The sequence below is a fragment of the Pangasianodon hypophthalmus genome, chromosome 7 (assembly GCF_027358585.1).
Source record: "Pangasianodon hypophthalmus isolate fPanHyp1 chromosome 7, fPanHyp1.pri, whole genome shotgun sequence".
NCBI lineage: Eukaryota > Metazoa > Chordata > Actinopteri > Siluriformes > Pangasiidae > Pangasianodon > Pangasianodon hypophthalmus.
Window position 1 is genome coordinate 4584712 of NC_069716.1, and position 22682 is coordinate 4607393.

The 22682-nt window shown below is 40.2% G+C and overlaps 1 protein-coding gene across 3 annotated transcripts in view; it reads left to right on the forward strand.

Annotated features, from left to right (window-relative positions):
• Nucleotides 1-22682, forward strand: part of LOC113542831 (A disintegrin and metalloproteinase with thrombospondin motifs 2) — a 123880-nt gene that overhangs the window by 68799 nt on the left and 32399 nt on the right. For all 3 annotated transcript variants that reach the window (XM_034306071.2, XM_034306072.2, XM_026940614.3), the window contains one exon: nucleotides 15968-16167. In XM_034306071.2, the coding sequence (XP_034161962.1) occupies nucleotides 15968-16167 (200 nt within the window). The remainder of the gene's footprint in view (nucleotides 1-15967; nucleotides 16168-22682) is intronic.

The following is a 22682-nucleotide window of genomic DNA, read 5'->3' on the forward strand; positions in this document are numbered from 1 at the left end:
CCCACGTTGGCGGTGCAGACGGAGAACACGCTCAGGACCTCATGCGGCTCCAAAACTTTTACATTTCTGCAGTTTACAATGCGGAATGTTCTATCGCTACTCCTAATTTGCCTTTTACTAGATTTTTTAAAAATCCCCTACTCACGCTTTTCTCTCCTTTCTCCTTTCTCCTCTCTCTCTCTCTCTCTCTCTCTCTCTCTCGGTGATTCACTGTGTTGTCGGATTAGAGGGCATTACCTGTGCAGTGAAGTGAGGAGAATTAAATATTGCTTAGTGTCGTGTACAAATTGGACGAGAAAAAATAGCCCTCTTTAAAGTCGCTTATTAAATTTCATCAGAGAGATAAGCTTCTGTCTTCCCTTTCTTTTTTATCTCCACCAATTATACCCTGTTTACATTTGCATAACATCTTAATTATTCCTTCATGGATTTCCCCTATATATATGGATTTATGACTGTGTTATGACTGTGTGTAAAAATGTCTTGCACTGCTGAACACACATGTATATGAAGGCGTTATGTAGCACATACTGATGCTTGGTTGATTTACACTGTGTATTTAGGCTACTTTAAACCTGCATCTGAAATGAAATTGTTATTTTTTAAATGCCACCTTTGTAATGTGTTCTCAAGCCAAATGGGAATTTGATCCCCACCAAAGACTCAGAAATGCCTCTGAAACCCTGCGGAGGGAATGACATGCACTGGACATCTGCTGTGGTGCTGAAATCCGCCTGAGATAATCCCATTAAAATGGCAGTTCATTAAAATGGGAAAACATAGTGTGGGAGATTGTGTTTCTCTACACTGCTGGAGGAATACCGCATTACGCTGAAGTGATGAGGCAGAGCATTTTGATTAATGCTGGAGATACATCATAGGGTCCAAAACACATAATTCCCCCATTCAGTATTGGACAATGGTTCGACCCAGTGCACTGGCGCATAACCGGTGTTTCACTTAACCTGCGTTTATGTGCGTTTTGAATTTGTGCACAATACCATTTAAATGAAACAGCCAGGAAAAAATAATGCTTAACTGAGGTAGAAAAGTGTGCATATCAATAGAGTAGATGTGATGTAGATGTTTTTTCCAAGAAATAATGGCATAGCAATGTTTGTTTCACTGGTCTTCTTTATATTACATCATATTGTTTCATTACTTCAGAATATTTACATGACACTAGACAATAAGTACAGAATACAACACATAGGGGTGTGCTGTTTTAGGAAAATAATCAATGGCTGGGTGGTGTGATGTGACCCGATGTAACCACAATGCCATGTACTACACCAGTTGCTAATTTATAATTTGTCCTCCTTTTCTCTCTTGCTTCTCCTTATTGTTTACTGAAATAGCATACATAAAAAAAGTCATGTACATCAGCTAACATTACTGCCATCAGCGAGCATTACTGCAGCTAGCAAGCTGATTTGGCTAGCAGCATTAAAAATAGTTAGCATTTTACACACCACCAATTGTTCTCATAAACACTCACATTTATATCACATGTCGAGTTCTTATGTCTCAGTGCTATGTCAGATGTTAGCCTGTAATATGTGCGTTGAATATCTCTCAACAAGAACTTGAATTCTGGAAGTGTAGCGTCTTGTGAGAACTAAGCAAAACCCAAAACCGAAGATGCAGAAGTCCAGACCTGTGTGTCCTCATATCTAGTTATGGCCATGATTATGATATCAATGTATATGATCAAATAAGGTGCATTAAATGTACTGTAGTTGTTTTTTTGCACATTTATCACTCAGATGTCTCTGTCATGAATTCCTCCTGTCAGTGCATGGTGCGATTCTGAGCACTGCGTACTCTGCTTGGGCTTGTTCTTTGACCTACATGAACTTTTGTTTGCCATGTGCCTTTGTTATGGTTCTGGTCTTCTCTTTTCCTTGTCCTGTCATTGGTTTGTTCCTCAAATGTGTGCACCTGTTCTGTGTTTTGTCTGTTGCTGCTTTGTCTTATTGTGAAGTCTTATCATGCTTTATGTCCATAAGTCCGAGTCCTAATTCTGTTTCTTTCCAGGTGCTTTGCTTCATTGTTCCTTGTTTCCTGGTTTGAACTCTTGCGTGCTCTTTGGATATGATTATGATTTATCCTGGTCTGTTGCTGCCTGCCTGTGTATTGGACCCTGCTGTCTATTCTGACGACGATTCATGGATTGCACTAAATAAATATCACACCAAGCACTTGCGCTCTGCATGGTATAGTCTCCCAGTTGTTATTTGTGTCCAGACAAACATACTGAAGGTTAATATTTGCTTTCTCTGCTGTCTGTGTAGCATGTTTTCAAGCTAATGCTCATGCAATGGTGTAGGACAGCTGAATAAGCTGAACTTGTACACTTCATAAGTGTCCAATTCTGCGTGACCTGATGTCCACGATTGGTGAGAACTGCTCGGCATTGATAGGATATCCTTCTTTACCAGTGATGAGCAACGGCACTGCTTGGAATCAAACTTGGGGCCCCTGCAATTGTCTTAGCCAAAGGTGCATCTGTCAAGCTTGGCACCATCAGAGAAGGAGGTTTTGCATGAAGAATGTTTTTTTGAAAGGTTTATTTTTCAGACACCTGGCAAACCTGCTGTTTCCGTAGTGTGGGTGTGAATGCTGTATAGATCTGAGAAGAAAAAGAAGAAAAAGAACAAAACAGATGCTCTAGGAATCAAGGAATCTACCAGAACATCTAGGAATCCAACTTTGTCTTGAGAGGATAGCACTATTGACCAGCTCTGGTCAAATATGCTAACCGTTAAAGGCTTTTGTCTTTTGACCCCCTCCTCCATGAGTTGTCAAACTGCAATTGTCCATCTCAGTGCGCTTAGAATAGCAAAAACCTTCATATACCACTGATACACCGCTTTCTACCTTCCACCAGTGTGCAACTGCTGTGCAAAATAAGAGAACTGTGATACAGTAATAACACATCAATCACCACAACGTGTTTAAAAGCTAAAGAATAAGCAGAAAATGGCTATTTAAAGTAATTTCTGATTCATAAGCTTGGATCCTCATAGAGCAATTCATAGTGTTTGGGGAAAACACACTAAAGTCTACCTGGCTCTATTTGATTTAGCTTTGAGTTCATCATTCTTTCTTTATTTTACTGTAACAGCCCGTTCGCCACCATCAGAAAGATGGATCAGGCAAACAAGAGCAAATCTTTATTTAAAAAAAAGAGCCTGGTAATTCCTCCATGGGCTTTGCTCAATTAAAGAATATATAAGTGGCCGATGAATTTCCATAAATCATAAACGGTGCGGGTGTATTCCCTGGTGGCGCATCCAGACGGCATCATTTGCATACATATTGTTCCACATCTTTATGATTTCTTCTCCAAACCTGTTCTCTCCGGCAGAGCGGGCAGGGTTCACCGAGTTGAGCAAAATAAAAAAGAAGATGGCTACAGGAATCTCTGTGAGACAAACATGCTTACTGAAGTACATGCAGTGGCATGGCATGTTTTAACTTGTGTTTTGGAGCGATTGCAATATTGACATGGCAAATATTCTGACAGTTGAATGCAAGAGGCATTCTTTATTCAGTGTATTGATAAGTAGCTGCATGGACTAGTTGACTAATACATTCATTAGTAGCTGTTGTAGGGGCAATGACTAGCCGGAGCGGTGGAAAAAAACAGACGGGCAGATGGTAAAGAAAGCAGCTAAATGTACTTTGATAGTCTGAAAATATTTCCGAGTAGACAAAGCCAATTCTGCAGTCAGTTGCTCATTGTGGAATGTTTTTTTAATATCTCAATCATCCATTTTTGAAGGAATTCCTCCCATTATCATTTCTGTTGTCCTTTAAAGCTAAATACAATTTAAATAAAATTCTGCCACAGTGAATTCTGTTTCTGTGGCAAAGATTGCATTCAGAGCCGTGGGTTGCACATCACTATCCAGTCCCACTCAGATAGTTTGCAACCTGTGAGCAGCTAAAAAGATTTTTCTAGATCCTATCAGATTTGAACATGGGTGAAAACCTCCATGACGCTGCTATAGACACATAGACACTGCATCTTCCGTTCAAGAAAGGCAACTCAATGAGCTATAACGCGGCCTCTGTTGATGGACATGAGCTTCAGGGCTGCACGCTCTCAGTTCAAATAGTTTAAAATGATACACGGATTTATTATTTTGCACATTTATAGTGGTGATTTATTTATTTTCATCATTAACAGTGTAGCATAAAAAGCAGTGAAGCTGGAAAAGTAATTTGTAGCCTGTGTATTGCTGTTAATTGAAGCGCAGTTTGACTTGTTCTTGGCTGCCCAAATAAACCAACCTAAAAACAGCTATGGAAAAGACTCGTCAACTACTTGTTTTCAAATTACTGGTGGACTAGTAAAAATTAATAGCTGTGCTTATTATTTATATTTTGGCTGCCCATAAGTTGCTGTTTTTGGTGGCCAGGGGAAAAAAAAGCCTGCACTGACATGGGTGAAGCAGCAGCATGCCTAGCCACACCTCTTGATAAGGTATTTTTCTACACACCATCCAACATAATTAGGCCGAAGGTCATGAAAATATTTTTGCCAGTGTTTGCAAATCCCTTTATTTTTGTTGAGATATGATCACAAAAATAAAGCCCTTTGACTCTCTTCTCCTGAACATCTAGTGTTCATCACAGTTTTGCGATGAAATAAAACTGTTGGAGTTTTATCCTAAACCAGCGACAGGAGATGTGTCTAAGCGCTGACGAGTGAATTCGTAGCTGGCTGTTTTTTTCACGCCTGCTTGCTGTGAGTGGGTGGCTTGGCACGAGCTTCTTAAGCCAGAGTAATAACAGTTTATTTTTCTGTGAGGAGAAAAGAGGGAGAGGATGAGAAATTGATGCGAATGTAGCGGATAAGGAGGTGCGACTGTGAAACGTGTCAGACTGTCGCACCAATCAGATCTCTGTGACAGCAAGGACACGCTGTATTTATACGCAAGCTGTTAGTAATTAGGCCCGGGTGAAACGATGAGGCCACATTCAGATAGCGCGCCAGGCCACGAGATCCAGTAATGACTGATTTGCTTTAGAAGTGTGAAGGACGCCAGTGCACAGAGTCCCTCGCGGCCTTATTACAGTGATCGGGGTCGTTCTTAAACCACCGCTTGCTGATATTGATTTGCCGGTGTCTATAAATAGAGAGTTGGGGTCAATGCTATTTCAGAACACAGCATGCACATACACATGTACCGAATCTCAAGTCGTACATTTACTCAATGAATTGAGTTCCTCATCACAAAGCTTTTTTTTTTCTCTCTCAGTGTCTCTCTTACATGCTCACACACTGTATATATCACTGTAATATCAGTGCTTGGGTTACACTGGAACTGGGTTGGCCTCAGTGACAAGGTCTTTTGGTAGACAAACCTTGACTGATGATGTTATAACTTATCTTTGTGCTTTGAGCTGCACACACACGCACACACACACACACACATACACCCACACTCACTCACTGACACAGATATACTCCCACCTGTATACACACCATATACACACTTCAGGGTCGTTTCTCAAGCTTAAGATTTATGACTAGTAACACTCTATGCTGTGAGCTGTCTAGCTTTCGGGTCTGTACTGCCACAGTAAGACACAATTAGAAAAAAGTTCAGCACCATGACAATTGAAACATTTTTTTTTACTGTGAAATGATGGTCTCACATGGGTACCATAAGGATTTGTGCTTCCCATAAACAGTTTATGACAAAGTCTCAGCTTGCCTCAATGGAATCTCATCCAAATCTGGATGCTCTAATTTTACCACTGCTGCTTTAATCATAAAGACTGTCCTGTGCTCATCGCAGGACTCTTATTCACAATCTGCTCATACTTTCAACACACTTAGTACTGTCTGTCTTCACTTCTACACCTGTATACTGTAATGATTTAGAATCCCACTATCTGATGTCACCCAGTTGCTCTCAAGGTTTCTCATGTCATCTCCGGGAGGTTTTCTTCCCACTGTTGCCTCTGGATCGTTCATTTGGGATCTAAATCTACATCCAGATTTCTATCATCACTGCTTGTGATTATGTCTGTTGTTAAAAGTGCTGTGGTGCAAATTAAATTGAATTGAATATTTTCAAATACTCCAAAATCAAAAATATTTTTGGTTCAATATCAGTAATATTACTTAAAAAAAAAATAAAATAAAATTTTCTATGTTCCAGGACTCATAATAAGTTCCAGTAATTAAATCAAGCATACGATTTATCACACTATCTTCTTTAGCACACCAGACAGAAGTGTTTTAACACAGTCTAGACTAACATGTGCAAGATAGCCTTCTTTGACCTGTAAGACAGACTGATGGTGTTATGACTACTGTGTTATATTTGAGTAATAGCTCTTCCTAGACATTTAGTTGTAGCTCTCATAACTTTAGAGAGAGAAAGAGAGAGAGAGAACATATTAACATTTCTCTTTAAATGAATTCATTTTAAATACTTTCAAATCTGAAACTCTAACAAAGGAAAAAGTATAGGTGAATGGGGAAATGTTGAGAAATGTTAGAAATGTCTTTATTTTATGTGTACAATCTTTTACATATACCACATATTTATGTTTTACAGTTAATACTAGCACTATATATGCTTAACACCTCTAAGGCTTAGAGTTCCATTAAGATTGTAAGATTTAAAAAGTTAATAAATGTAAGGAGCAAACAGTGTGGATTTGAAGGAAACATAATAAAACTAAGAGTATTATAAAAGAATATGCCGTGAGACGGCATGCGTATGGGTGTTCTTAGGCATGACACAAAGTAATTGTTTTTATAAAATGGTATTGTTTTTACAAAACCAATATGATAAAATCTAGTGTTCAATAATAATGTACTCAATAAACAATTCTACAACTCAGTGTAATATGTTAACAGTAAGCTTTGGTTGCTAAGCAACAGCATTAGCAAAGATTAATTCAATTCAGTTCAATTCAATTTTTATTTATATAGCACTTTTAACAGTGGGCATTTGTCACAAAGTAGCTTTACAGAAATTAAAAATTAAATTTTTAAATTGATCCCTAATGAGCAAGCCAGAGGGGATGGTGGCAAGGAAAAATTCCCTGAGAGTACATGATGAAGAAACCTTGGGAGGAGCCAGAATCAAAAGCGAACCCATCGTCTAGGTGAAAAGATTTGAGTATTCCATGGACAATACAATGGCTTAAGTGTAACAGTTCATTGATTTAAAAACCTTTACTCATTAATTCAGAAGTTAGTTACTGTGGGGCGGTCAGAGGCATGTGCGTATATCAGATTATAGGATATAACGGCTTCGAAGCATGGCTCAGCCAATCAGATTTTAGAATAGCTTAACCATTACCACCTCACAGCTCCAAGGTCCCCAGTTTAAGCCCACATCTGGATTTGTGTAAAGCTCCTTTGTGATGATGTCTGTTAAAATAACATTGAACTGAATTGAATTCAGATGATCCTCAAGTAGGATAACAAAGTAGTTTCCGTTTTTGCATGTATTCTCTATGACACCACAGAGTCAAGATGATCTCATCAGATGAATAACAGAAGAAATGCTTATGCTTTAACCATTATACTTCAACTCAAAATAGTATTGGCACCCCGGTGGTTTGTACTATATACATTTATGAGTAGTACATGTGTAGAATTAGTACTCATTTATATTGTCAGTGTAGCCTTTTTTTTATTTTAGTGTCTTTCCATTGCTGTGTGAATTGTATGCTAAGTCCTGCTAGGTCTAGGCTTGGATATGGTATAAAGTGTGTTCCAAATGAAATTAAGAATTTCTGAAAAAAAAATTCATTTAGAGAGAGAGATTATTCACTCTGTCTCTGTTGTATGGCTCTCTATTCTGAATGTGAAGGGACACACTGTTGTGTTTATCATTGTGTCAGCTATGTGGAGCAGCAGTGGAGGTCAGCTGTGCCTTGGCTGCTTCTTCCCAGAGCTCGATCGATTTGCTTCCCCCGCCTCTCCTCCGTCTATGCACAGGCAAGGGCGACAAGAGGGTCACCCTCACACACAGTCTTCTTGATCAGTTTTTCTTCTGTGCACTTAACAGGGCGTTGTGTTTAGCTCAGGTTTTTCTGCATCTCCTCTTACTCCTCCATCTCGTGTAACACAGCGCTGACCACACACTGCCTCGATTGCCACATTTACAGAGGGTGTTTCTTGAGCGGATAAACAATACACAGCCACACACTGCCATTGTCGGCCTTGATGCAAAACACCAGATGTGTTTTTTCAGTACTTTGTAATCAACCACATCCCAAGAGGAATGTTTGATACCATGATTTTTCTTACCACTCATATCCAAGGCTAGTACCACTATACTGACGCTTTGAGGGATCAGCACAATCAATGTTTGGACATACAGTAGCTCCATTTTCAGACATTATAATACAGCCTTTATCAGTGTATATAAAGGGAAGCCCCAATGCAACTCCTTCTGTTCATTAATTTCTTATAACAGTACATCCCAAAGTGTTTTATTCCTCTTATACCACAACAATTTACCAATGATTACATGTCTTATTAATTAAAGAACAAAACTTTATATTATATTTAATGTTGTGGAATGTCCAGGGAATAAGTAGGTTCCTGTTATCAGTTATATTACAGCAGCTATAAACAAGACAACTTGTCATGTTACCAAGAAACCGCAAACACAATCTCTTTTTACTTACAGACCGTTAAAAGCGCTGACCATGGAGACTCCTTCCATAAATGTTAAATAAAAATCTCCTTACAGAAAGCTTCACCATATCATTATATGTTATTATTTGTTAAATGGCAACACATTTATTTTTAGACATGTCAATGCCGGAATTAGGATCAAAGTCTATTTCCCAAGGAGCTTCATGGCCTACAAACATGGCCTCCAAGGACTACACCTCTCAGCCCACACACTCACTGTCAGGTACTAGGTCTCCCGATTACTGATTATACTCACCTGGACTCAATTACCACACCACTATGAATAAGCACACCAAACACACACGAGGCAAAGTGTTGTTCAGTGTTGTTTATTGCCTGATGTGCCAAGCCTTGTTTGTCATGCATGTTTATCTGGGTACTGACCTGGGTTTTGTATTCTGGTTTTTGCCCTGTTAATTCTGTTTGCTGATCTCCTGACCTTTCACCTGTTTTTGACTTTTGCCAAGGTTTCAAGTTTTGGATCAAGTTTTATTTTCTGCAACTGCAGCCGTCTTTGCCACCTGCCAAGTCGTAGATTATGCTGAAACATCCGCTATACAAGTCTGTATGAATTAGCTGTTAACCAACAGAATTAACCAACACCTTCTGACCAACCAGATTAGAGAATTCAACAGCACTGTGACATAAAGCAATATAATATTACTACAGACCCCCTTAGTTTGAATGAGCATGTCACGTTTGGCTTAACCTCCTCTAACCATTATATGTCGTTCTTCTCCCTCTTTCCCTCTCTCTCTCTCTCTCCCTCGTGTAGCCACATTTATAAAAATCTCACCTTTCATGCAGCCATGCAGAACTGAAAGGTGTGAATGGCTTGATGTCTCTTTATAGCAGAGTTTACCGTTAATCCCAGGATGCATTGCAGCAGTCTGTACCTGCCTCTGTTTGGCCTTGGAGGATGATTCTACTATATAAGAGTATAAGAACTAGGAATCTAGGAATAGCTCATGTGCAACTGGTCCAAATGATGAAAAATGACCCAGTGTATATACAAAAAAATCAATAGGTTGTAATATTGAGTCCTTACCAGCTTTCTTTTTTTTCATCTAAACTTCAGTAAGCCATTGGGATTTACGGTAGTTCAGTTATTTTATCATGAACGCAAGAGTTGTTTACAGGACTGTACTACAGAATTGTATTATATTAACATGACTACTGTTATAGAATATCACATTCCCTTTTAAAGAGATTTAATCCTGGCTTGCATATTAATGTGCATTTTAATCAAAAGGTACACTTGATTACTGCTGAAAATGATTTACTCACCGCTGTTATTGCTAGCTCTTTTTAGCCCGGTCCTAAAGGCTTAATTCGATCCTGGCTTTTACAACTCATCATTAAAGATTAAAAGGCGTGGGGAGAGTGCAGTAGATAAGAAGAGGCAATTAGTAAATATGTTGTGGAGTCTCTGATTTCCCTCAAGTTGAACTCGCACTCTTCAGTAGCACGCAAAGGTTGGCTGAATGGCTGCTTCACACAGACGCACACACACACACACACACACACACACACACACACGCTCACTCTTTAATGAAACCTGTCTAATATCAGGACTGTATTGCCACAGTGCTATAACAGCACACACACACACAGAGCTCAATAAAGAACACTTAAGGTCCCCAAAGGTCAGCCATGGGTAACTTTGGACAGGACGTTGTTCATTGGTATTTTTAGGCGGGTAGAGCCTGAGTTGTTACAAGAATTGCTGTTGGAATACGTTTGTATTAATGCATGTACTCTATAGTGCACACTATGGAACTTGTGTATGTGTGTGTGTGTGTGTGTGTGTGTGTGTTGGGGAGCTCTGGAAGCAGTGTGTGTGTCTGGGTGCTCTGGAACAGTAGGGTGCGCTGGGAAGCTAGAATTATTTTGTCTGGAACCACAATGTAATGGGGAGCTAAAACTGTGGTCTAGAACAGTGGTGTGTAGTGGGGAGGTCTGGAACTATGGTGTGTGTTTTGGAGCTCTAGCACTGGTGGTGGTGGTGGTGGTGGTGGTGTATCTTGGGAAGCTCTAGAACTATGCTGTATGCTTCAGAGGACTGGAACCACAGTGTGTAGTGGGGGAGCTACAACTGCAATCTAGAACAGCAGTGTGTACTTGGTAGCTCTGGAACTATGGCATATGTTTGGGAGCTCTAGAACAGTGGTGTGTGTTTGGGAGCTTTAGTAGAGTGATGGCGTGTCTTGGGAAGCTCTAGAACTGCGCTGTGTTTATTAGGGAGGTCTAAAACTGATTTGTTTGCATGCTCTGGAACTGCAGTGTTTGCCTTTGAGAACTGTAGAACTATGGTGTGTTGAGGAGCTCTGGAACTGCAGTGTTTGCCTTTGAGAACTGTAGAACTATGGTGTGTTGAGGAGCTCTGGAACTGTGGTGTGTATTAAAGCGCTCTATGATGGGTGTTGAGGAGCTCAGAAAACCGTGAAGTGTGTTGAGGGGCTGTGAAACTATAGTATGTGTTGGGATGCTCTGAAACTGCAATGTGTGTTTGGAAGCTCAGGAACCACAGTGTATATTGTGGAATTGTGGTGTGCAAAATGCATGCAAACCTGAGATGACGCAGAGCGAAAGTCAGTGTCTGGAAAATTTCAATAAAAGAATTATGTGTCACAGCAGAGAAAAGAACCAGCTGCCCATAAACATTAACGGAAAACTCTCATGAGGAAAGAACTGGGTTTTATATATATATATATAATTGGAGATCCAACAGAGAGATGTTAAGACTACTCTATTTCAAATACTTCAAATTGAACACTGTAGCATGTTGTTGTCCATGTGATTTGACTGAGGCGGAGAACATGAAGGTTGGATCAAATAATGATATTGTTTGCAAAAACTAGCAGTATAAATGTACCCTTATTACCTGAAAAACAAAGCTAACCCTAACTGAATTCTGTTAGGGGAATTTAAAATGCAAATCTGCGGTGTAATGCTAAAAGATTCAATTGTCACAGTGTCCACACGCAGTACAGAATAAACCATGACTTTTCTAGTGCATACATCAGTCTCTGTACTGTATCGGTATCATACACATTTGTTGTTCAGTGGGGAATAGTGTGTGATATGTCATATACAATAGGATTTTGCTTTGGGGTAACCTTGAGGTGTTCACTTGTTTCCCAGAACTTGTTTCTAATCCAGGCCAGCTCAACCCTCGAGCTGCTCTGCAATGCCACAGTGCTTTATCATCCTGGTGGAAACTTGAAACAGTTTTAAGGCTGCTGGTTTTGTACCTTTCAGTAATGAAATCATGTTTAGTTTAGGAAAACTAAGACCTCCCCTCTCTGTCGAGCAATTGTAGATGGCAGTAAGATGTGTAGGAAGACAGAACCACCTATGGAATTAAAGATGCCTGAAAGAAATAAACTGTTTTCACACTTGGTCCAGTTCTGGGGTTGTTTGAAGGAGGGGTTTTGTAATCTCACGTTTGTTTTCATGTAGAAGAATTCTTTTTGGAATGTGGATTGATTGGGCAATTCTGTAGTTTACTTTTGTGCATGCAGGTTTGTAAGTTGTTCGGCAAATGACAGAACGTTTTGGATGCAAGGAATGTTATTGCGCAGGAATACAGGCAAACAAGGAACTGTTCTTGTATACAAAGCTTTTTAGCCATGCAGGCTGGCATAAGGTGTGTTTCACAATGCTCTCAGTGCAAGCACTCGCACCACAAGGGTGAGCTAATTACAGTGCTCCAGTCCTATGAAAGCATGATTTTATATATCAGTAAGGTGCATCTCCCTGTCCCTGCCATCACAAAACTTGAATCAGGAAGTAATGTGACAAGTTGAACTAATCACGTTACCCTGCATGCAGCGTCAACAGCTGATTGCTTCCATACCTGATGTGGACTGCATGGTTTGGTAGAAGTGAGCCCCAGACCACTGTATTGTGAGGACTAAGGACTGGTTCTCTGAACCGCTTCCTGGCTCAAAAAACAGCTTTCACACTTGACCAAACATACCAAACTCTCAGAGCAAACGGACCAGGATCCAGAAAAATAATGCAAGTGTGAAAGCAAAAGCAGAAACACAAATCCTAAGATATTCCATCAGTCCTGGATTTCCAGTTTGGAGTTTGGATCAGTCTGGATAAGTTTGGAGTTTTGAAATATATCTCTCTATAAAGAGAGGGCGATGCAGCAATTCATCTCTTTCCATGTATTACAGGATCTCTTCTCTCACTCTCATTCTCGTTCTTGCACCCTGTACCTTTTGTTCATGCCCTCTCCTTTTCTTCCAGACACTCCTGACATTTATAAAGGTTGAACGACAAAGCAGCTTCAAGCCCTGATAAGGGCGAGGTTGCCCCGTCAGAATGCAGCAGTGTTCTGTCCAGCAGGAGAGCAAAAGATATTCAGCATTTTCTCCATGAAGAGGGCAAAGGGATGTCCAGTGTTCTCTCCAGCAAGATGTCGACCAGGAGAGCAGAGAAATGTCCAGCATTCTCTCGAGCAGGAGAGCAAAGAGATGTCCAACATTCTCCCCAGCAGGAGGACAAAGAGATGTCCAGTATTCTACCCAGCAGGAGGACAAAGAGATGTCCAGTATTCTACCCAGCAGGAAGACAAAGTGAGGGTCCAGCATTCTCTCCAAAAGGAGGACAAAGAGATGTCCAGCATTCTACCCAGCAGGAAGACAAAGAGATGTCTCGCATTCTCTCCAATAGGAGGACAAAGCGATGTCTAATGTTCTCTCTAGCAAGAGAGCAAAGATATGTCCAGCATTATCTCCATCAAGAGGACAAAGAGATGTCTAACGTTTTCATCCCCCAAGGAGGACAAAGAGAGAGATGTTCTCTCGAGCAAGAGGACAAAGAGATACCCAAGCACGGGAGCAATGGTCAAGGTGTAAGCGGTGGGGGAGGACAAGCTGACTAGGGTTTTGTCTAGCAGGAGGGAGAAGAAATGTCCACTGTTTTCCTCAGTAGGAGAGAAAAGGGAATTCCAAGGAAAGAGATGTTTTCCAGCAGATGACTAGACTTTTCTCCCACAGGGGGGAGAATGCTCGTCCAGAACTTATTCCAAAAGGTACTGGAGTTGGAAGAGGCATCAACATTTTCTCCAGATGGAAAGAGGTGATGTCCAGAAAAGAGGTGCAGCATTTTCTCCAGCAGGAAAAGAAAAAGATGTCTTGTGGTTTCTCCAGAAGCAGAGATAAGACTTGTCAGAGTGTTTTTTTTCCAGCAGGAAAGACTTCTGGTTGGTTCTCCAGCTGGACAGAAAGAACTTGGGGTCACAATACATTATGAAGATAGAGGTGGTGGCAGAGCATGATGGGTGGAGAATTCTGGTTGTCATTTAGCTGAAGACGTAAGAAGTGTTAAATATTGAAAATTATTTATAATTTAGAAATTATTGCTGCGTATTATTCTCCACTCTTGAGATCTAAACCTGCAAAAATCTAGATTCAGGTTTAGCTTGTGGCCAACATGTTGTTCTCATTAGCAAATACTTCCTTTGTTCCATATACAAGAGATTCAGGAGTTAGCGAACTATGCATGCCGACTCATATAAAGGATAATATTCCAAATAAACCCACAAAGGAAAATAAGGCTCCAAGTCATAAAGTAATGAAAACACAAACAATAGAGACCTGCTTACTGCAGAAGCTCTTGCATAAGCATTAATATTTGAATCTATTATTTAAAACAGATGGTGTGGATATTGCATCATCCCTATAAAAATAAAGCGTTAATGCAAAACAGTGATGATTGTTTTGATAGAGAATGCACTTTTTGGGTTAATTTTGTTAACAAGGCTAGGGGAAAATATGCTGACATGCACCCTGCAGACAGGAACACCTGGCAGTGGAATGAAGCTGCAGCCTTAGAAAATCGTACCAAAAAAGAAATAAATAAACAACACCTCCATGTCTGTCTTGGTTTGGATCTTTTGGCATCCTCGTGTTTTCGTCTCGCTCTGCCATGCTTTAATAACGTGCAGCAGACATGGAGTGTTAAGATGATGAATTTCAGTCTGACTTCCAGGATTATCTTCCAATAAGGAAGTGAGTGCTGAGCCAATATTAGCCTGCGCCGAGCATTGTTTTACCCATGAGCGGGTTGCCAGGGAAACGTTATATAATCAGATGGTAGATGATGCCCCCAGCTGACGGGGTGATGGAGATGAGGATGGAGATGCTGCATTCTTCTTGTTATGTTCTCTCTTCCGTGGCTGTGTGAAGAGCACTGAGCCGTTTGAAACAAGCTTCACTGGTCTGCGTTGTAATGTCACATTTATCATGGCAACACTCCTGTTAAAAGTAGCATATATTCAGAATTTATTGTTTTTTTAAAGCTTACTTTATAATCTTTTTTATATATTCATGGATTTTATTTTGGATGTAAATTCCAAATTTTCTGTCTAATCATATTAATAGTACTTGATGCAAGTGTGTTAGGCAGTGACATCTAATATCAATAGCTCAATGAAACTATTAGTGTTGAGTAATGCATTATATCATGTTTCATCAATGGCATAATAAGAAGGATGTGGGGCAAACTATTATGCACACACACACACACACACACACACACACACTAGAGCAGATAGGCAGCTGAATGTGTAATGTGTATTTTTTCAAGTCCATGAAGCTCTACTGGGTTCATGCCTTGTTTCCTCTAAATTCCAGCCACGCTAAACAGAAATATAACCATTTTGTTAAAAATGAAACACTCAATTTGCAGTTCTCTGCAGTCCTTTTGTGTAATTTGAATTTTGATGTGTGTTCAGTGTGTGTTTAGTCTATCTTTTAGTTTCTCCTCACAAGGCATTTTTGGGGAAAAAGGATGACAGACTAAATACATTCACGTTCATAACACCCGTTACACATTACGCGTTGCACATGCGCCTTCTTAATCATTACTGATGAAATGTTCTGGATACGTCAGCCCAAATGGAGATGGAAATCTTTGGGGTGTTTCACTCTGTGTAATCACCTGACACAACTGTTATTGATAGGCTGCATGAATCTACAGTCTGGGCTAGAAAGAAATCAGCCCCAGCCTCTTCTTTATACTATTCTGTGTCTTTTTCTTATAGTTGTTGGTAGTGGTGTTATGCTTGGATACACGAAAGTCCAAAACAATCCAGCTTAAGACAAATGTTAACAGAAAATGATTGGACGTGGATTCCAAAAATGAAGTGTTTGTCTTTTTATCTTTAAAAGGCAGCGGGTGCTTAGGCACGCTATCCTGTTTATACCAGCCGCTGCTCATGTTATGTTCTCCAGACATGTTTTTTTCTCATGCTTATGTCTGTTCCAGGTGCTGATCTTGGAGGTCTACTGGATCTGGAGACTCTCTATGAAGGAGTAGAGCGGAGTGTGAACCAGAGTCGGAGATCTCGGCGTCAGTCTCCCGAGCGAGCCTACAACATCGAGGTGCTGCTTGGGGTTGACGATTCGGTGGTGCAGTTCCATGGAGCGCAGCACGTCGAGAAGTACCTGCTTACGCTCATGAACATTGTGAGTGCTTGAAACTGCATTTAGACCTAACTAGGGATTACATAGTCTAGTCCACTAATACGTTCACTAGTCGCCGCTGTGGAGATGTCAGCCAGGTGATGTGGTGGGAAAAAACAGTGAGGCAGATGGTAAAGTGAAGTGAAGTGACTTGTGGCCAAGTGTGGTGACCCATACTCGGAATTTGTGCTCTGCATTTAACCCATCCAAGTGCACACACACAGTAGTGAACACACACACACCGTGAACACACACCCGGAGCAGCCTTTTTTGCTGTGGCGCCCGGGGAGCAGTTGGGGGTTGGGTGCCTTGCTCAAGGGTCTCACCTCAGTCGTGGTATTGAGGGTGGGAGAGAGCACTGGTCATTCACTCCCCCCACCTACAATCCCTGCCGGACCCGAGACTCGAACCAACAACCTTCAGGTTCACCTTTGGGTTGCAAGGCCGAGTCTTGCAAAATAGTGTAATATGAAACTCAGATTTATTATTGCGCACATTTATTTATTTTCATTGTTAACAGTGTAGCCTAAAGAATCACTTGAGCTAGAAATGCAATTTTTAGCCTTTGTATGGCTGTTAATTGAAGTGTGGTTTGACACACCCGTTGCTGTTCTCATCCTTTAACTGCACAAATGTAACAGCATATCCTGAATCAGTTTACTGTTTTCTAAGTACTGCTCAACTAGTAATAATTAATAGTCGTGCAACCAACCCCGTGTCTTCACTTCGCTGCATTCCAGCTGTGTAGCACTGGAGGAGCGCTGCTGATAGAGAAAGCCCATCCTAGGAGGATCAACATTGCTTGCTCACCTGTTTTCCTGTTCCTCCTCCTCCCTGCCTCTGCCCATTCAACATCACCTGCAGTCGTGTGTTGTTTCATCAATACCCATGTAAAAATAGTCCCTGTGGTGCCATTGAAATTTGTAGAGTCTTGTGTCAGCATGCCTGTGTTTGCTCACAGTAATGACCTGTGTTTCTCTGTTTCTTTGTTTCTAATGTGTGTTGAGTTTTTGGGGGAATTCCGTGTTGTGCTTTTGGCCTAGTCTGTCTCTTTCAATACATTGTGACACGTATGGCTAAGATTCGTGAACCTGGTTGTGTATTATCTATAATCAGGGAAATCTAGTAAAGGAAATGATGAAATTGTATACAAAAGTGACATAAAATAGTGTAATTAATGATGAAGTGTTGTGGTGCGAAGCGGTGTGATGTCCTAAAGCATTTTATTCCTCTTATACCACAGCAGTTTGCCAATGCTAACATTTTGTTTAATGAACAACACATCATCCTGTTTATCCATTTATAGTCAATTTTAATGTTTACAGTTAGAAACAGTCGTTCCCTCATCAGTCTTTTTTCTGTCTTTTGAAGTTAATAAGACAAAACTGCAGCTTGTCATGTTACAGAGAAACCGTAGCTTATCATCGGCTGAAGATCGAATACCTCTTTGTCTCTGTCACTGCAAACTGCAACCCACCAAACTACAGAATATATCAAAATTGTACACTGTTGTAGATTATCTATTATAATAAAGCACATACCAACCATAGTAACCATTAACCATACGCCACTGAAGTTTTGGACACAGCCTTTAAGTCGCCAACTGGACTTAAAAACTAATATCTGCCCATTTTTAAAGAGTACGTTTTTATTATAGAAGAGTATAGTAAACTGACACTATAGTAATATGTAATATCTCTCGTATTATATATTTTATAGTGTGGGATTTGTGTAATATGGCTGAATTGGCCTAAATATAGGATTTTTTAAAATTGGAAATTCACTCAAGTTTTCAAGTATGTTTATGCATAAGAATCATTTTAATGATTTTATATAAAATGGACACTGTGCAACTCTGACCCATACACATTTACTATATTTGAGTTTATTATTTAGAATGATCTCGTAATTCAGTGGATATGATATTCATATGTTTAACAATATTTATGATTTTACAGTATTTAAATTAACATAGTCTATATCATTCCTTAGCAAATCATGCATTCTCACGTTTGACACCTCACTTTTGCTGTTTTTGCCGAATTTTCGCAGCTTTCCCCTGCGGGATGATGTAAGTGTCTGGCTGTTGTAGGTCAGAGGCTTTGCACCATGTGGCCTGAGGTGACAGTAAGCCAGAGGAAATATGGCTCAGAGAGAAAAGCTTGCTCATCTGCTCCTCCCAATCCATCCTTTAATCTCCTCAAATTAAACGGCATGGCCAGAGAGGTGAAGAGAGACAAGTGAAGAGAGAGAGAGAGAGAGAGTCTGCAGTGTGTGTGTGTGTGTATAATGAAACGCAGTGAGTGACGTCAGCAGTGTTTAGATGGCTTCTTCTCCTGTAATAACCTTGTGTTTTGACCTGTTCTGCTTGTGATTCCTGGAAAAGTTCAAATAAATGTAAAGCATACTTACACCCACCCACCGCTGACTCCCCCCTTTATCACTGAATGTGTGTTTTGAAAATATGCTTTCAAATACACCACAAATAACTTGCCATACCCGGAGGTGGCCATGACCCGTGTTCAGAAACTCGGAAGACCTAGTCTCACAGGAAAAAATGCATATATATATATATATATATATATATGTTAGAAATGGAATAGTACTGCACTAAATCATGTGCAAGTGATAAAACCCTTGCCAGAATGCTGGTATAGGAAAATAATCAATGACGGGGTGGTGTGATGCGTGACACAAAGCGCAGTTCCTGGTCCCACTTTAAAGTAACTGCAGATGTTTTATTTCTCTCATACCTCAGCAATTATCCATATTTTTATTAAATAACATAACTTATTAAAGATTCACACATGGTACTTTTTTATCCAGTTTTAAGTTACATTTAAGGTAGGGGTTTATAATTTGTTGATTCCTAACAAAAATTGTGCCATCTTTTTCATTTCATTTCATTTCTCATCTGCTGTTTGTGAAGCTGCTGCTGCCTCTCGTCTCTATCGTTTTTTTATCCCCAAGAAGGGAAAATTCAGATTCTGCATTCCAAGTAAATGACTGAAAAGGATTGGCAGAAATATAAAAATATTGTTACAGGCACTCTCCCACGCATCGCCACTTTGTTTTTGAACGTTGACTTTTATCTTTTTTTTTGGAGAGCAGGTCTTCCTCACTTGGTGCTTAGAAAGCGGGAAACAAAAGGGAATGTGATGAGAGGTTAGAGCAGCGTGTTGCTAATCCTTACCCCTGCTCTTCAGATTGTGTGTGTGTGTGTCTGAAAGTTACTGTGTGTCTGACATTGAGCGTGTACCATTATGAGTTTTTCCTAGATTATAGACTCAAGAACTCCTCACAAAAATATGGTGCTTTTATTTAAAAATTTCATTTATTTGTTTGTTTGAAATTAAAAGAAACATTTTGGTTATTGAGGTTAAGGTCAGGGCTAGTTTTAGGTGTAGGCATGACATCAGTTCTCTACAGTAATCATTATGTCAGTGGAAGGTCCTCAGAAAGATAGAAAAAAGTCTTGTTTAATGTTTGTCTTGTCAAGTGTATGATTCCAGGTGGTGTGTGTCTGCGTTTACTTTGTGCACGTTTGAGAATAGTTTTTCTCACTGGGTGAGAACATGTCAATCTCAGCGTGGGAGTCGGCTGAATTACTGAATGGGAATTTTATTGCATGAGAAGCAAAGCAGTGACCTGCATAGACCTAATCTCAGACAACTCAAGGCCAAAGATCTTTAACAAGATCAAGCCTTTAACAGGATTATTGGAATGATGAAGAATCAATGACATCCACATAAAAATGGAGGTTTAAATGCACCCAAGATGCATTTAAAATAGATTTACATCTGATTAATAAAGACGCTTCAGGAGGCATGAGGCACATTTTAGTCAAATGTTATTATGCAAGTGAAATCCATCCATCTTTGCAGGTCATATTTAACATCAAAGTTCCCTCCTAATACAATTTCAGTGAAGGCAATTTTCAGTGAACGCTTTATCCTGGTCAGGGCTGTGGTGGATTCCAAACACTGGGTGTGAGGTGAGAATATTCCCTGGATCAGACACCAACACTTTTTTTTTAAATAAATTTTGAACATTTTTGAGTGTATAATGACATCGGGGACGTCTAATATCTCTATTATGGTTACTGAAATTCTCTCCATTATGCTGATGTTTTGGCACTTTTTTCTTTCCAAATACAGCTGAAAAACAGTCTTTTCTCCACAATCAATTTTTCATCATCTTTTCCTCTTCATGATTTCATTCGCATCTAGTAAAGTAGTAAAGTATCCTGTCCTTATTTGGGCTAGATTGCTAGATTGAGGAGGTGGGGCATTTATTACAGCTGTATCTTTGGGATTTTAGTCCTGTCCAAATCCATCATGTACAATGTAGATTTGGCATTAAGTAATGATGGGTACTTAGTACATATGGAACTTTTGGAGTGACAGCCATGCATACATCATAAAATGACTCATAATTAATACAGTCATCCTTTGGCTCCATTAATTAAACATATGATCCAGTTTGAATAGTACTTTCAGTCAAGAAATGGTTTAAACAGTTGGAAAAAAAATTGTAATGCATTATATTTAGTAGGTATTAAAATCTTTATTGGTGTTTATTGTGCAGCTGTTATAAGATATTTCTTGTCCTCTTTATATATTGCCATCTCTATTCCTCTACTCAAATGTGGTAACGGACCCACAAATATGGACGTCACATGACACAGCTGTGATTCAAACCTGAGTCCGACCAACAGTGACCTTTGTAGCCTATTGCTAAAGCTTTCCAGGGACAACACCCTGGAGAGTTTCAAGCTTCTTCGTTCTTCATCTTGAAGGCCATCGACATTCATACATGCAGTGATGGGGAACTCAGAGCAAGTTCATTACTCACATCCTGTCAGTGGATCAGTAGTGGATGAGTAACGGATCACAAACCTTCACGCTCAGCACTAATTGTGTGAACTGCATGTCGGCGATATTAATTGCTTCCTCCATATTAGTGCTCTGGAGTAAACAAGGCGTGAGCAGAGAGGGCATTATGTAATCAGCTCTTTGTAGACACGTTGTTCTGGCGCTGAAATGTCAGACAGGTAATAATAGTCCAAAATGTCAGGTGAAAATGGCAGACATTCAGTAATAAGGCAGAGAGAACGTGGACCATGTGCACAGGCTGCTGTGGCATGTTCCTCCACCATATTAAGGAAAAAAGGATGGGACAATGGAGTAAGAGTAAGAGGTCAAGAGGTTCTTAAGGAATTACACCTAAGCTGTGGATATGTAGCAACTCATTTCCTGCTTGCTCTTGCTCTGAAACTTCTTTCCTTTGCTGTCTCCTATGTATCCTTTGGAGATATATTTAAATGGCATGCTTCCAGGTTTCACACATTTGTCTCACTGGTGGGAACCTTTTGTATGAGATCAAGAATAGACTGCAGCACTCTCCCGACAAATACAGATGGTTTGATGAATTTGATGTGGCACTTTGTATGCTGAAGTTCCTTTGGGGGATATTTTGCCTTTTTTTCTTGCACTGTTTCTCCTTGTTCTCCATACCCGTGCTACCTCAGTGTTATCTAACCCCTCTTTCTCTGTCTTCTTTGGTTTCTTCCTGTTTTAGTTTCCTCCTGCTTTCCCCACATCCTTATTCCCTGTCTTCCCAACTGGCCCCTATTGCATTATTAAATAGATATTAATGATTTTCTGACTTGCCGACCTCTAGGTCTCCATTAGTTACCTGTAGGCTGTGGAGTAACTGATGAAACTCTGAGCTCCTGCGCAAGGCCAGGAAACAGGGCAGCACTAATGAGAACTGCACTTTTATAATCATTAACATACAGAGAGAGAGAAAGAGAGAGAGAGGAAGAAAGCCAGAGCTGGGTTGGGGCCACATCTCGGTGTACAAGACAGAATGCATATTGTCATGGATGCCATATATTTAAAAATAGTTCTGGTGTAGCTTCTGGAGTAGACAAATCAGTTTTGCCGTGTGCCTGCTCGATAGGGTTCATTGAGGTTTTGACGTGAAAAGAGGCACCACCGGAAGTGTCCTTATAATACACCCTTCCTAGGGTGCTGTGTACTGTGGGTTTGCAAAAGTAAAGCTGGGGGAAGCCCACTTTCATTTACTGATCATTAGCATTCAGAAAGTCAATGTTGGGGTCAGTGAGAAGCTTCCATGCCCTTCCAGGGACACAAAATCACAGGTCACAGATCAACTTTCACTTCAAACACTCTGTTTAAAGCAATTGCCAGATAATTTTAGCTCAAACAGTTCGAACAGGCCAAACACGATTACTGCATTTAAACATAGTAGGTTGCTTGTCAGTACCATGCAAAAAGTACTGTGTTTGAGTAACCTTGAAATGAAAGATATAGAGAAGATTTCCATTAGTCTAAACTGGTTCAGTGGTTAAGGGTTACTGAGCAGAAGGGTGGGGGTTCAAGCCCCATTACCTCCAAGCCGCCATTGTTGGGCCCTTGAGCAAAGCTTTTAACCCTCTCTGCTCCAGGGCGCCGTATCATGGCTGACCCTGCGCTCTGACCCCAACTTCCTAA